This window comes from Mus pahari, chromosome 5, assembly GCF_900095145.1.
Source record: "Mus pahari chromosome 5, PAHARI_EIJ_v1.1, whole genome shotgun sequence".
Taxonomy (NCBI): Eukaryota; Metazoa; Chordata; class Mammalia; order Rodentia; family Muridae; genus Mus; species Mus pahari.
In genome coordinates, this window is record NC_034594.1 from 102,223,349 (window position 1) to 102,238,689 (window position 15,341).

The window sequence follows — 15,341 nt, forward strand, 5'->3', positions numbered from 1 at the left end:
CAACACAAGAAGGGAAACTACGCCCTAGAAAAACTAAGAAAATAATCTTTCAACAAACCTAAAAGAAGATAGCCACATGAACAGAATCCCAACTCTAACAACAAAAATAACAGGAAGCAACATTGACTTTTCATTAATATCTCTTACTATCAATGGACTCAATTCCCCAATCAAAAGACATAGACTAACAGACTGGACCCAACATTTTGTTGCATATGGGAAACCCACCTCAGGGACAAAGACAGACACTACCTCGGAGTAAAAGGCCGGAAAAACAATTTTCCAAGCAAATGGTCCCAAAAAACAAGCCAGAGTAGCCATTCTAATATCTAATAAAATCAACTTTGAACCTAAAGTTATCAAAAAAAAAAAAAAAAAAGACAAGGAGGGACACTTCATACTTATCAAAGGTAAAATCTACCAAGAGGAACTCCCAATCTGAACATCTATGCTCCAAATGCAAGGGCATCCACATTCATTAAAGAAACTTTACAAAAGCTCAAAGCACACATTGCACCGTACACAATAAGAGTGGGAAACTTCAACACCTCACTCTCATCAATGGACAGATCCTGGAAACAGAAACTAAAAGAGACACAGTGAAACTAACAGAAGTTGTGAAACAAATGGACTTAACGGATATCTATAGAACATTTCATCCTAAAGCAAAAGAATATAACTTCTCAGCACCTCATGGTACCTTCTCCAAAATTGACCATATAATCGGTCACAAAACAAGCCTTAACAGATATAAGAAGATTGAAATAATCTGATGTACCCTATCAGATTACCACAGACTAAGGCTGGTCTTAAATATCAACAAAAACAAGGGAAAGCACACATACACATGGAAGCTGAACAATGCTCTACTCGATGATAACTTGGTCAAGGAAGAAATAAAGAAAAAAAGTAAAGGCTTTTTAGAATTTAATGAAAATGAAGACGTGTCATACTAAAACTTATGGGGCACAATGAAAGCAGTGGTAAGAAGAAAACTCATAGCTCTGAGTGCCTCCAAAAAGAAACTGGAGAGAACTTACACTAGCAGCTTGACAGCACACCTGAAAGCTCTAGAACAAAAAGAAGCAAATACGCCCAAGAGGAGTAGATGGCAGAAAATAATAAAACTCAGGGCTGAAATCAACCAAATAGAAACAAAAAGAACTATACAAAGAATCAACAAAACCAGGAGCTGGTTCTTTGAGAAAATCAACAAGATAGATATAGCTCCTTAGCCAGACGAACCAGAGGGCACAGAGACAGTATCCAAATTAATAAAATCAGAAATGAAAAGGGAGACATAACAACAAAATATATCTTAAAATAATTATTCTGGGGCTGGAGAGATGGCTCAGCAATTAAGAGCACTGACTGCTCTTCTGGAGATCCTGAGTTAAAATCCCAGCAACCACATGGTGCCTCACTATCATCCATAATAAGATCTGATGCCCTCTTCTGGTGCATCTGAAGACAGCTACAGTGTACTTAGATAAAATAATAATTTTTTAAAAAATTATTATTCTGTTTGTTGAATATTAACAATTGAAAATATTAAAATCATGTTTGACAAACATTATTCTTATTATTAATTTTATTAATATTATTAATAATTTTTCTCACTGTGCTTGAAATTAGAATTTTCTTAATGATTAACTTCAAAGAGTTTTTGCTATTTTGAAATTTTTAAAATATACTTACTGATAAAATAATTTCTCTCCTAGAAAACACTGATAATCCTTTTTAAGTAAACTTATAGTTAATGTACACAGATATATAATGTGTTTTAAATACTCTCTCACTATGTCAGGTGGTATCATATAAGGGCTTTTGAATATATTTCTTAATGATTTATTTTTAATATTTTATGTTCTTTTACTATGCTTAATTCCCAAAGAATATTTTGTATGTTTTAAAGCAATTTTAGTATTCAACATTAGATATAGGATCCTCAGTTATGGATAGTATTAAATGTTCATTAATGATATTTTTAGGGTATGAAAGGATATGAATAAAAAGTTGAACAAATTTTTATGGATTATTTGATTCTCAGAATACTCAATATAATTAATATGTTTGATGTATAAAATGCATTTAAATAATAAAAAATTTAAGAAAAAAAGAAAGATTCCTGGATCCTAGACTCTGGAGCCAAGCCCTGGGAACTGGGGACCATGAGACTCTAGCCAGACTAACTTAGGAGCCCAGTTAAGGGACTTGAGAGATATACTCATCATGTATGACCTACAATGGAAATCTCAGGGGGAGGGGGGAAGAAAGATGGGGGCCAGAAAAAAGATAGAATAAAAAATGGGAGGTGAGTAGAAGAGCTGGCTGGGCAGAGGAACGGGGAGAGTGAAAACGGGCAACTAGGATCAGGATACAGTTTTGATGGTATGTATATAATATATGTATAATTAACATATGCTGCTTGTTTTAAAAGTGGAGAAATATCTTGCCTAAATAACATTTTTCCACAAGGAGGGTAGAAGAAAACCTTGGCAAATAGACTTAGGTCACTCTTCTGGAATGATCCAATTTTGTCCAACTTTCTCCTCTCTGTAGCACTGAGGATGGGGGAGAGGGAGAGTGCCTGAGGGAGGAGCAGTGAGGGAGAGACAGCAGGTTAGGCCGGAAGCTGCTGGTCTCACCTCGGGAAGAGCTCCTTTCCTGACTAGTGCTTCTTTCCTTGTGTTCCAGGAGTGACAGTTCAAGCTCTTTCCACAGTTCCTGTCATGTTTAGCTACTGGGTGAGTGTGAAACCTCAGACCATGTCCCTGGTGGTGAAGGCTCCTGTCCAGCTCCCAGAAGGTCACAGATGACTTACACCTCGGGATTGGTTCTATCCATCCTCTCCCCTAACAGGCCTCCTCTTTCTTTCTTTGGTTGGTTGGTTGTTTCTGAGAGAAGTTCTCCTCTAGCCCAGGATGGCTTCAAACTTGCTTTGTAGCTAAGGATAACCTTGAACTTCCGACCCCCTGCCCCTATCTCCCAAGCGCTAGGATCACAGATGGGTTGTACCATGTCTAGTTTATGCAGTGCTGGGGCTAGAACCCAGGGCTTCTTACATGTTGGGCAGGCACTCTGCCCACTAGAGTAGCTAGAGCTACATTCTAGCTCCATCGGTTCCACTATAGATCAGTAGCATACTTTCCCTGAGACTGCCCGCTTAGCCATGTCCTTGCTTCAGGTCAGTAGCCTGTATGTGGCCATCAGGCCCACATCTAGATTTACCCACAGTTCAGTTGTAGACTGAGACCCCACCAGAGTTTACCTGTCTGGACTCACCCCTGTAATCAATGCCTTGCCAAATTGCTGACAAGCCAATGTATGCAGAGGTAAGAATTTTAAAACAGGATTATAATGGCCAGCTATGTTACACTGTTGTAGAAATTTTTTAACCCCTGACCTGTGGTTTCTACCCCACCTTTGACCCTTTAATTCCCAGATAAAAGACACACACAGCCTTTATATTTACGATACCCCCTAAATAGCACAAGAGCTGGGCACAGATATCTACCCTCTATCTTATTAGAATCTACTTTTCTATTGATAACCCTGAATTACTACTTACTAGCTACTATGCTGCATCTGGGCTGTTCTTAATTCCTATTGGCCAGCCCTCATGGCCATGTTTTTATGGCTCATGTAACCCATGGGGATTTCTCCTTCTTCTTCCTGCATCTTCTTCTCCTCATGGTTCCTCTCTGACCCCAATCCCAAGAAACCTAAACCTCACCTATATCTCTTGTGCCCAACTATTGGCTGTTGCTATCTTTATTTACCAATCAGAAATAACTTGGGGGGCAGGGTCACAGTTCTACATGCAGACTGCAGGAGTAGAGGGCCGCACTTAGCATTCAATAGACAGCAAGGGCAAACCTCAACAATATGCCTCTGAGGAAATGTACAAAAGGGAAGTCCTGGATCCCTTGTCACAAGTCAACAGTTCTCAAGCACTGAGTTTCAGGACTCATTCTGAGACACGGGATTGGAAGGTAACTTTTGGTTCAGAGCTAAGAATGTGTTAACCTGGGAGTTGTTAAGGTTGACATGTGATTTAGAAGAAATACAACCACCGACCACTCTCCACCTGATTTCACAAGTCCAGCAGGTGTCACTGGATTCTCTATGCTCCTGATTAGATCACTACATATAATGTCTTGACACCTCAGTGTAAGGTCTGGAGAGATAAAGTGCTTGTTTTGTAAGCACAAAGATCTGAGAGCAATCCCCAGAACCCACATAAAGAAGTAGGTATGGGACCTTGAGAAATGGTTCAATGCCACAGACCGGCCTCAGTCGGCCCCTCAATCTGCGGGAGAATCAGGGTCCTAGTACAGATGGACAGGGAGTCAGTGAAAAGTGACAAACAATAACGGACATAAGGGAGTGTTGTATCTGAATATAATTTGTCAAAGTGAGCATCATACTTATATATTACAGAAGAAAACAAAGAAGTTAGGTGACACAACAGCCAAGATACATTGAAGTTATCTGACACAAAACAGAGAAATGCATTCAAAAGACTGGCAAGAACCAGGCAATGTTTATAGTTGAGGTAAGATTAAGCCCCAACTAGAGTCAGCTAATGACAGGGGCCAGGTGAGGATTTCTCACCCTAGTTACAATGTATGCTATTCCTCTGAGCCTTGTGAAAGCTTGCACCAAGGGGTTCTGCTCTAGCAGACCTTTTCATGAATAATGCAATACTGTAGTTCTTCCTTAAACCACAAGCTTCCTTTTTCCTAGGCCATGGTAAATTCTTGCATATGGGAGTAACTTCGTTGCTCTTTTAAGTGACTGTAGGGAATCTCCATTTGCCAGAAGAACTCACCAACATTCTTCTAATATGCAATGTAGTCTGCCATACCTGACTGTAATGAGAATTCTAAGTTTACTTTGAACTAACCCTGAGAATACTAGCTCCTATCTGGCAAACTGAGATGTCTGATTACTAACTGTCAGCATTGGGGCATTTCATCTGGATGAATAACATTCTTACAAAATTCCAAGCCCAGAGTCAGCTCAAGGACTGCCTAGGATATCGGTGAAGGCCAAACAGTAGAGTTCAGCCTGATTTAGGTATTAGTAAAATCATTTCTTGGAGGCACCTATAATAAAACAATACTGAAAGAAAGCACACAGATCCATACACCGACTAATGCAGGGACAGGTTTGGAGGGACAAGTTTGGAGCATCCATGCCAAGGTTCCAGGAGACTGAGTTTCCGTGAAACTCTTTGCCTCAGAACTGCGTCCAAGCCTTTAGGCCTGTCACTAGACTTCACTGGAGTGGGTGTTGCATCTCAGTGGGTAAGAAGGATCAGTGGCTACTCAGGCGTGAGCACCTGAGTTCTGTTCCCAGAACATACTTGAAAAGGCTAGGCATGGTCGCATTTGAGTCTGTAACCCTAGTACTGTAGACGCTGGAAACAGGGAACTCACTATAGCCTAGTGGAAGGGGCAGGGCAGAGTTGGGAGAAGAAAAAAAATCAAGCCTATCTACCACAGTGTCAAGAGGAGGGCGTGGGAGGACAGACGAAGACAGGACCCATACGGAAGTAGAGCTGGTATCCTTCAAGGAGCCAAAACAGAGCTATCTTGATGGTAGCCTCAGACATTGGGAAAGTCTTGAAGGTCTGTCTGCTGCTGGTAATGGCTCATCCTCACTCCTCGGCTAAGCTGGAGCAGCCCAGTACTTAGCACATCAGGCTCAGAGACACTTCTGGTCTCCGTTCTAATTAACCAGCAGCATCCCAGTAGTTCTCTTTGCTCTCACAGACTCTGTGTCTCGTGTGGCCAGTACCTCTCTCAGCCCATGACTCAGCTTCCTTTAAGGCATAAAATCATAACGAGGAGTGAATATTTTCAGCCAGGAGGCAATGTTGTTTAGAACGAACGTCTAACCAAGTAGGTTTTGACCAGCATGGAACCTTTCCTCTTTTCACCAGGCCAAACCTAAGGATACTTTGGAGCTGTGCCAGTTTTTAAACAATGACCTAGCTGCTACCGTTGCCAGATACCCTCGAAGGTTTGTGGGTTTGGGGACGTTGCCTATGCAAGCCCCAGAGCTGGCCGTCGAGGAGATGGAGCGTTGTGTGAAGGAGCTAGGATTTCCAGGAATCCAGATTGGCTCCCACATTAACACGTGGGACCTGAATGACCCGGAACTCTTCCCAATCTACACTGTGAGTACAGATGCTTTTACTCCGCCCGTGAGCACCCACAGGGCCTTGGGCAGTGGGGGACCAGGAAGGACGCATACCGACCCCCCCCCCCGGGAAAAGGAGCAAAAGACAATAGGCCAGTGACTCTAGATTAGGTAGGAGATGCAGAAACCTACCAAAAATCCTCCCAAAAGAGTGTGCCATTCTATAGAGGGGATGATGGGACACTTCCAAGGCCTGCTCCGAGGTTAACTCCGGTGAAGTCCCTCTCTTCCTGGATCACATTTTACACCGAAGCCTAAATTCCATCCTCATTGCTAACACTTTTCATAATCAAACACACACACACACACACACACACATACACACACACACATATTTTTCTTTTTCCTATTGGAAAAAATAGTATTTTTCAAAAATATGAAGTAACTTTGGAGAGACTGTAGAAATACAAATAGTATAAAAGGGAAAATAAACACCTGGCCAACCTGGGCGCCATAGTGAGTTTCAGACAAACCTGAAGTTCTAGCAAGATCCTGACTCAAAACTCTGAAAATAAACAGAGACAGATAAGAAGGAAGAAGAGAAAAAGGAGGGAGGAGGGAAACAAATATGGATTGATTATCAATAAATGGGTGGATGACATACAGGTAGGCTATAAATAGGTGATCGATAAATGATAGGTAAGTAGAGCTTTTATATGTATAGATAAGAATGTCGGGGAAAAGTTAGAATTTGATAAGCTCAGATGGTGAGTATATGATTATTTATTGTGTTATTGTTTATAACTTCTATATTTAAAATATTCCACATTAAAATACATTTTCAAAATAGCACTATCCAGTTCTGAAGTGTCCGGGTTCACACCCTGCCGTCCTCTCTACCACTCTCTCTCCTTATCCTGTAACTGAGCCAGCCATCCTAGGTACCAGGATTGAAGAAGATCCATGATTCTTCCCTCAGCTGCAGCTTTTACAAGCCTCACAGTAATAATGGCATGAGATGGTTTTCTATTATTTCCATTGTAGTGCAAAAACCTTGACTACTGACCTAAGTAGATATTTGCAGACTTGCAGGCATGCTGCTCCCTGCCACTTATTCATTTAATATTCATGGAGCTCTAATTACATGCAAAAAAAATTCCATGTCTGTGTCTGTGGCAACTGCCCACTATGTGGGGGATTGCCTATGAGACTGCCTCTTAAAGATTTAATATTCTTCTCAGTACTGAAGTCTTTGAACGCATCGACTGCAGAGACTCAGCTGATGTAGAGAATGTTTTCTGAAAATTCCAGTGAGCTTTGAACAAGGATTTATTTACTCGTGCATCTAAGTTGCTTCAGCACAGTGTGAGAGAGTCTTCAGCTACAAGTCATTTTTATTATTCACCGGAAGTGGATTTATAAATTCCTAGGGGCTTAGAAAGCAATCGCAGCTACCTGGAATGCACACAGACATTTTCATCTGAGTGACGGACTCCACCTATCCATCACTCCAATTATATTATTTGGGAGTATGCCAGTCTCTGAGGGATTTAGGAGTACATCCTGACTCCAGTTGACCTGCAGTGTCCCTGGGACGGCCATCTATTTGTTTGGTTAGCAAGGCTGGCTTGCTTAGCTCTTCTCTAGTTTGCGTCAGTGACGTGCTCAAACAAATGGCAAGAGTTTCTGACAGCCAAGTTAGTGCTGTCATTTCAAGATAGTCCTGGCACTCCACAGTGTCCAAATGCTGCACCCCACCCCCACCCCTGGCTCTAGACCTCTCTCCTAAGTGAATAAGCCTAGGAACAGACACTCAGGGACAAAATGACTCCACTTTGCTGTATGAGAAAAACAGTCTGACTCTACCACATATCAGCTGCCAAGACCTGACTAAATTACTTAGGTTCTGTCTTCTCTATGAAGAGGCAAGCATGAATACATGTCTCTGAACATGTGTAACACAGAGAGTGCATGTCTCATAAATGATCAAACCAGTTAGCAGCTGTAAAATTCCTCTGTGGGTGAAGGACAGATATTGAGGTTCAATGTCTTCCTCAATTGCTCTCCACTTGATCTTTAATTTTTATCTTATGTTGTATTGGTGTTCTGCCTGCGTGTATGTCTATATACCACACATGTACAATTTCCTCAAAGGCCAGAAGAGGCTTTCAGGTCCCCTGGGATTGGAGTTTCAGACCACTGTGAGCCATCCTGCAGGAGTTCAAATCCAATGCTGGTCCTCTGGAAGAGCAGCCACTGAGCCATCTCAACAGTCCTTTTGCCTTATTTTTTGAAACAGGTTATCTCAATGAACTTGGAGCTTGCTGCTTCCACTACATTGGATGGCTAATGGATCAAGAGATCCTCCTGTCTCTAACCCCCAGCCCTGTGGTTGCATTTACATGACACCGTCCCCAGCTTTTATGTGGGCTCTGGGGATCTGAACTCTGAACCTCATGCTTGCACGGCCAGCCCTTTACTACCTGAGCCATGTCTTCAGCCTAATCATTGTAAAACTCTTATGGTAGGCAGTATTGGTATTAAGCTCTCCATGATTGTTAGTTATGATCTTGAGAATGTACATGGTTTTGTGTTCTTTACCATGCCCCACATAAAGAAGGAAATTGTTTTTCACGTTAATTTGAATTCAAGTCTTATCCTAATGAGGGGTCAGATCTCACAAGGTACTATGATCAGATGCCTTGGTGAAGCTTACGCCATTCCAAGAAGTCAGTATTTTTTTTTCCAACTTGTATTCGTGATCGGAAAGCAGTTAGCTTCTGTACCTTCAAAAGCTCTGTGCTCCTCAGCCCACTGAGTTGGAGATCTCCAGGTTACCCTTTGCCTGTCTCATCCAGGAACCCAGCTATCCAAAAAACACTTCCATACACAAGTCACACTCCATCAGCTGGTTGAACACAAATATTTACATACAAAGGTAGGACGGGTCATTTGTATCCCGATATACTTAAAAAGAGACCGTCCTGATGAAAGCTTGTTTGGAACTGTGGTGAGCACTGACATTAAACTAGCACTGACTATTGTGCTAGTTTTCCTTCTATTGCCGTGATAAAACACGATCAAAGCAACTGGAGAGAACCACCTGCACAGTGGGCTTGGCCCTCCCACATCAATCACTAATCAAGAAAAGGCTCCCACAGACTTACCTACAGGCAAGCTGAGGGACAGTTTCTCACTTGAGGTTTTCTCTTCCCATATATAATTCTAGTTTGTGTAGAGTTGATTAAAAACAAAACAAAACAAAAAAACAAAAACAAAAACCCTCACCAGTCAAACTATTAAGGGGACTTATGCAGACATTTTGCTGACTAAAGTTCACCCCATCCTCATGGTCTTTCCATTTCCCACAAGACTCTGAGACAGGCTGGCCCATAGTATTCATCTCAGTACTTACCCAGCTCAGGCACTGAGAGTTCTCTCTTCAGTGGTTTCCTTTCATTCTCAGGAGACTGTCCAGAGAGTCACTGGGCTCCAGGGACAGTGAGAGTACCCGCACACCCCAAAACCCCATCAGTGTTGTGACCAAGGTCTTCATGACTCAGATCAGGCCAGCCTACCCCATTCCAGCTGAAAGGAACTAATCCCTGACTCATCATTTTCCTGCATAGATTCATTCATTCATTCATTCATTCATTCATTTGTTTTGGAGATGATGTCTTTCTGTGTACTCCTGACTGACCTGAAATTCCCCATGTAGCTCAGCTGGCTTTAAACTTGCATTGGCAAGTGTACATCTCATTCTTGGCTCTCATTTCCTCACTTTCTCTAGCTCTAGGTTTCTAAGAGGGGAGGAGGGAGCCACCCTGCCCTGACTCCAAAGATAGCATCCCAGTCCCCCAGAAAGGGTAAACTGTGCAGGCACCAGTGGGGAATTTTTCCTTGCATTTGAAGTATGGGATTAGACTTTAAGCATTTTGCTCTTTATCAAAATGTTTGAGTGAGGGGCTTTAGAGATTTTTTTCAGGTAGTTAAGTGCTTACCTTGGAAGTGCAAGACCTTGAATTCAGTCTCTCGAATCCATATTTAAAAAAAAAAATAAGTCTGGGTATGGTGGTATGCACTTATAAACCCAGAACTGGGGAAACAGAGATGGGTGGATTCCTGGTGCTCAGTAGCCACACAACCTAGACAAACCAGTGAGCTTCAGGCTAAGGAGAGACCCTGTCTCAAAATCCAAAGAGAGCAGCCCTTGCACACAACATGCAGAGCTGTCCTATGGCCTCCACGCACGTGAGTGTGCATGCACACACACACACAAACATGCACATACACACACTCACACATGCATACACACACAGAATGAGTGGTAGATATTTCCTGTAATTTTTTACCAAACAACATGCTAAATTCATCAACCTATGGATAATCTTTTTTATTTTTTCAAACAGGAATAAATTATACAGATCAAAAAGGAACTTTAGAAGTATTTAAACTTATTTATTCGGGTCAATATAGAATCAGATGGAGAAAAGCAGTCTCCCCCAAATAACTTCTTTCTCATTGCTCTATTGAAGGCGGCTGAGAGGCTGAACTGTTCTCTGTTCGTGCATCCCTGGGATATGCAGATGGATGGACGAATGGCCAAATACTGGCTGCCTTGGCTCGTAGGTTTGTGCTGGACTAGGGTTGGGAACACAGCACCAACTCTGGGGCTTTTCCTGTTATCCATAGAATTCTGTTCTGCAAGGAGAAAAAAATTATGATTAGATTGAGATTAGGAGTACATAGATTGGTAAAACAGCTACCATTGATTGGGTACATGTCTTCAGGCCTCTTCCAGACAGCTTGGCAATCTGAACCTCTTCTAGGTAGCTTAGCTTGTCTGAGAGTGTCTCTCAGTAGTCTTTATTGTTTATATATGCTTAGGGGAGGGGCCTAGTGTATATGGTCAGTTTCAGGGACTTCCTGAGTTTACCCAGGTTGCCTGTAGGATGAACTGCTTTCCTTTCCTTTAAAATATCTGTGTCTGGATGAGCTTCCTTTCAAGATGGAAAGTTTCACCTCTCTTTTAATATCATGCATCTTAATAAGCTTCTCTGTAGGTTTCACCTGAGTATTCCACTTGGAACATCCTATGTCTTAAGGAGCTTCCCCTCCAAGATAGAGTTTTCAATTAGTTCATAAAAAGATAGAGAGGTATAAGAATACAATTTAGGGGGATGTGGTGAGGTATGGGTGAAGGGGTTATCTCAGCAGGCCCATGCTGAGGCATCCCTTCCCCCTGAGGGACCAGCCCATACAACTGGAATAGTATAAAACAGAGTTTATTTAGGGCATGGGGAGGGGAGTTAAGAGAGTAGTAGATGTAGAGAAAGGCAGAGAGAAGGAGAGAGTAAAGAAGTAGAAACCAGCCACAGCCATGAACACATGGAGAGAGAGGAGAAGAGAATGGGGAGGTGGGGGGAGCAAGAGGGAAAGAGGCAAGAGAGAGAGGAGGGACCAGGCCTACCTGGCTGTTGCTAGGTGACTGTGGGGAGGAGCATACCTAGCTGTTGCCAGGTAACTATAGAGTGGAGTTTAGAAAGAATGCTAACATTCCCCCATTTTGGTTTAATTAAAAAGAAAAAAAATAAGAAAGAGATGATGACAAAGCAGGAATAGGGTCATCATGATATCTAGCTACTTCATGCTGGCATTGGGGGCGAAGTGTCTCTAGGGAACCTAGAAGAATGGGTATGGGGATGTTTGTCCAGTCTTAGGAGAGTTGGCTGTTTTCTGCTGTCCAGGATCTGTGGAGCCATCTGAGGATAGGTCAGAAGGAACAGGTCCAGTAGAAGTGTCTGTGTCTGTGACAGGAGATGGAGCATCTGGAGGTTGCTTCTCTGGAGCTGTCCTGGATATAGTGAGCCCCTGGACTTGACAAGATGCTGAAACACATTATTATAGGTAAAGAATAAGATTAAGTACATTTGGGGCTAACAGGTTTTATCTCAAATGAATTTGCCATAACAACAGCAATAACAGACATACACACACCTACAGTTGAGGCTACAACAACAACAACAACAACAACAACACGCACACACACACTGTTGTGTTTTATTAAAAAAAAAAAGGGGGGGGGAGCCAGTATATGTTTTATAGAGCCAGACACAGTGAGGTGGGAAGTGTACCTCAGAGGGCCATGCTGAGGCATCCCTTCCCCCTGAGGTACCAGCCCAGACAACTGGTATAGTATAAAATAGAATTTATTTAGGGAATAGGAAGGGGAGTTGGGAAGGGAGTAGAGACAGAGAAAGACAGACAGAGAAGAGAAGAGAAAAGGAGAGGCAAGCCAGAAACCTGTGGAGAAAGATGGGGTAGGAGGAAGGGATCAGAAAAAGAAGGGGTAGAGAGAGTAAGAGAGCAAGAAGCGGGGCAACAGCCCCTTTTATAGTGAGTCGGGCCTGCTTGGCTATTGCCAGGTAACTGCTGGGCAGAGCCTAGAAGGAAAGCTAACACACACACACACACACACACACACACACACACACACACACACACACACACACACACAAAGCTATCATTCAAATGATTAGTGGAAAGCTGACTCACAAAGTACCAGAAACAAATGGCATTTTCTATGTGAAGCTCTGCTGGAAAAGCCACCCTCTCGTGAATACAATCCACCAGGCTCTTGGAATTCCCAGGAGGCCTGGACACTGGGCAAATGAGTGCTCGGAGAGCAGTGAGGGGCAGAAGGAGCCTACAGTGAGGTCCTCATTGACAACCAGGAGCTCTAGGTCAGTCACGTGGCTCTGTATTCCTAAGTAGCTCCTGGGGGTTAAAGCAGGAGACATGAACCAACTGCCGCTTCTTGGAGTAGGAAACGCTTAAAGTAACTTACATCCACCCAGTAACTTTTTCAGCTTTAGCTCCCAAGAGGTAGCAGAGACTTGGCGGGATTAACAGTAACATTACGTTAACATTTAATGAGCTACACCTAGGTGCCAGATACTCACACAGAACCCTCAAAATAACCCATTGCCAGAAGCCAACCATCACTACTGTATAAACTGATACCATGTCCACTCCAAGGTGTAGTTGAGGAAAGGTTTTTATTATAGATGTGAGGGAGAAAACAATGTAAATGTGAATTCAGGTAGCAATAAGCCAGAGGCATCTGGAAGAATCCAGAACAGAGAAAGTAACAGACTAAACATGGCTAGCATGCTGGACTTAGCCATGAGAGGAGAGGGCAATATAGGGGAGAGTGAAAGATGTAGACAAAGAGAAGGAAAATGAGAGACTAAGACAAGGCTGAAATAGAATGAGAATGAGAAGCTAGGAAGAGGAGCTTCTGAACTGGAGAAAGACCAGAGTAAGAAGCAGGAGGAGGGGAGCCAGGATGCCAGCAAGGACTCCGAAATGTGTAACAGGTACCCGATACTGAGAGATCTGGGGCACTCTGCCATGCTAATAGATACCACAGATAGCCCTTTGTCCCTTCTGCCCATGAGAGAGGAGAGCCTGGCTTCACAGTTTCCTGAAGAGTGTTGACTTTTGTCTAACTGGCAGAATTTGAACCCGACAATCTCCCTAAGTTCACAGATGAGGAAATTTAGAGAGCTGACATGTTGCTGAACGCCTCCAATGTGAAGTCACAAGCAGGAGCTTTACTGATGCCATTATTTACAAAACTGCACAGAAGCCCTACAAGACAGGAAGGAACATCCTCTGGTGATACAACACAGGCTGGAACCAAACAATTTCCTCAAGGCCAAGAGGCAGAAAATGGCAAGAGCTATCTATCCTGCCCAGAAGCCTAACTCCACACATCCAAAACTGAAAGGAGAGAGGCTGGGGACTTAGCTCCGGGGTAGAAAGCTTGACGAGCAAGCACAAGGACCTGGGTTTGATCCTTAATACTGAAACGAAAACTGAAGGCAAATAAACGTTACTGGTAGTCAGGGCCAGGCCAGATGGGCTCTTATCCAAGGAGCTGAAAGTAAGGACCCATATAGATTTGCAAAATAACTTTATTATGATTGAAGGGATAGCACAAGATGGTAAAGTATTAGCTCATGTTTATTTTATTGCTGTGAGTGAGGCTGCATTGAAACCACGGAACTGGAATGATCCATAGTGCGTGGAAAGAAAAGGTTAATTATAAATTTGAAGCTGACATGTGACAATCTCTAGGGTAGTAGAGAATAATCAGGGGCATTTTTTTTTGGGGGGGGGGGGTCCAAAGCCGCTGTGGCTACCTCTCAGGAGATAGGGAGGAGGGACTACTAACTGGCACCTGCCAGTGCTATCTCTTAGGAGCAGAGAGAAAGAGTGGGGGTGGGTGATAGGGGAGTAGCCAGTTTAAAAGGGAGCATGGTAGCTGCAAGGTTAAGGGGACGAAGAATTTATAAGCTGGAAAGGCCTGGGAGCTTAGGGCCAGAAGAGCCCAGAGGCTTTGAAACTCGCCATAGCTACAAGTTAAAAAGGACTGAAGTTGCCTGGAGGTCAGTGTAGGGGGGGGTTTGTTTTTTTTGTTTTTGTTTTTGTTTTTTTTGGGGGGGTGGTTTTGGTTTTTTTATTTTGTTTTGTTTTGTTTGGTTTGGTTTGGTTTTTTGTTTTGTTTTGTTTTGTTTTTTGGTTTTTCGAGACAGGGTTTCTCTGTGTAGCCCTGGCTGTCCTGGAACTCACTTTGTAGACCATGCTGGCCTTGAACTCAGAAATCTGCCTGCCTCTGCCTCCCAAGTGCTGGGATTAAAGGCGTGCGCCACCACCGCCTGGCTCAGTGTAGGTTTTGATAGTAACTAGATGCCTCATTTTCCTGAGGTTGAAAGAAATAAAGGAATTGGCTCTTCGGGCCAGAGAAATATAGGCTCTGAGCAATGGGGGCTTTTATCTGTCTACCCAAGATCCTTCTTTGTCAGCCTGAGCTGAGCCTAGACTCATCTTGAGACAAGTGGCACTGCCTTTTGGGGTTTGGTACCTAACACTTACCGCTAATGTCCCTTCACATAATGCATTTTATTTTAATTATGTACCTGCCCATCTTAAGATGATAGAGGGTTCTCCCTAATAGGTTACTAAAAGACACAGTTTTGTATATGTACTTCAAACCAGTTCAGGCCAGATAAGTCCTTCTGTCCTTCCTAGCTGGATAGGTTAAGAATACACTTGAATAGAAATAGTCTAAATTTGATTGTAACCAGGGCTGGGGAAGCTTACAACATCATTCAAAGATGTCAGCT

At 42.9% G+C, this 15,341-nt stretch overlaps 1 protein-coding gene across 1 annotated transcript in view; it reads left to right on the forward strand.

Annotated features, from left to right (window-relative positions):
• The window catches only part of Acmsd (aminocarboxymuconate semialdehyde decarboxylase), a 38,327-nt gene that overhangs the window by 14,142 nt on the left and 8,844 nt on the right, over window positions 1-15,341 (forward strand). Inside the window, exons 3-5 of the mRNA XM_029538686.1 lie at window positions 2,698-2,747; window positions 5,951-6,187; window positions 10,686-10,779. Of these exons, the coding sequence (XP_029394546.1) occupies window positions 2,698-2,747; window positions 5,951-6,187; window positions 10,686-10,779 (381 nt within the window). The remainder of the gene's footprint in view (window positions 1-2,697; window positions 2,748-5,950; window positions 6,188-10,685; window positions 10,780-15,341) is intronic.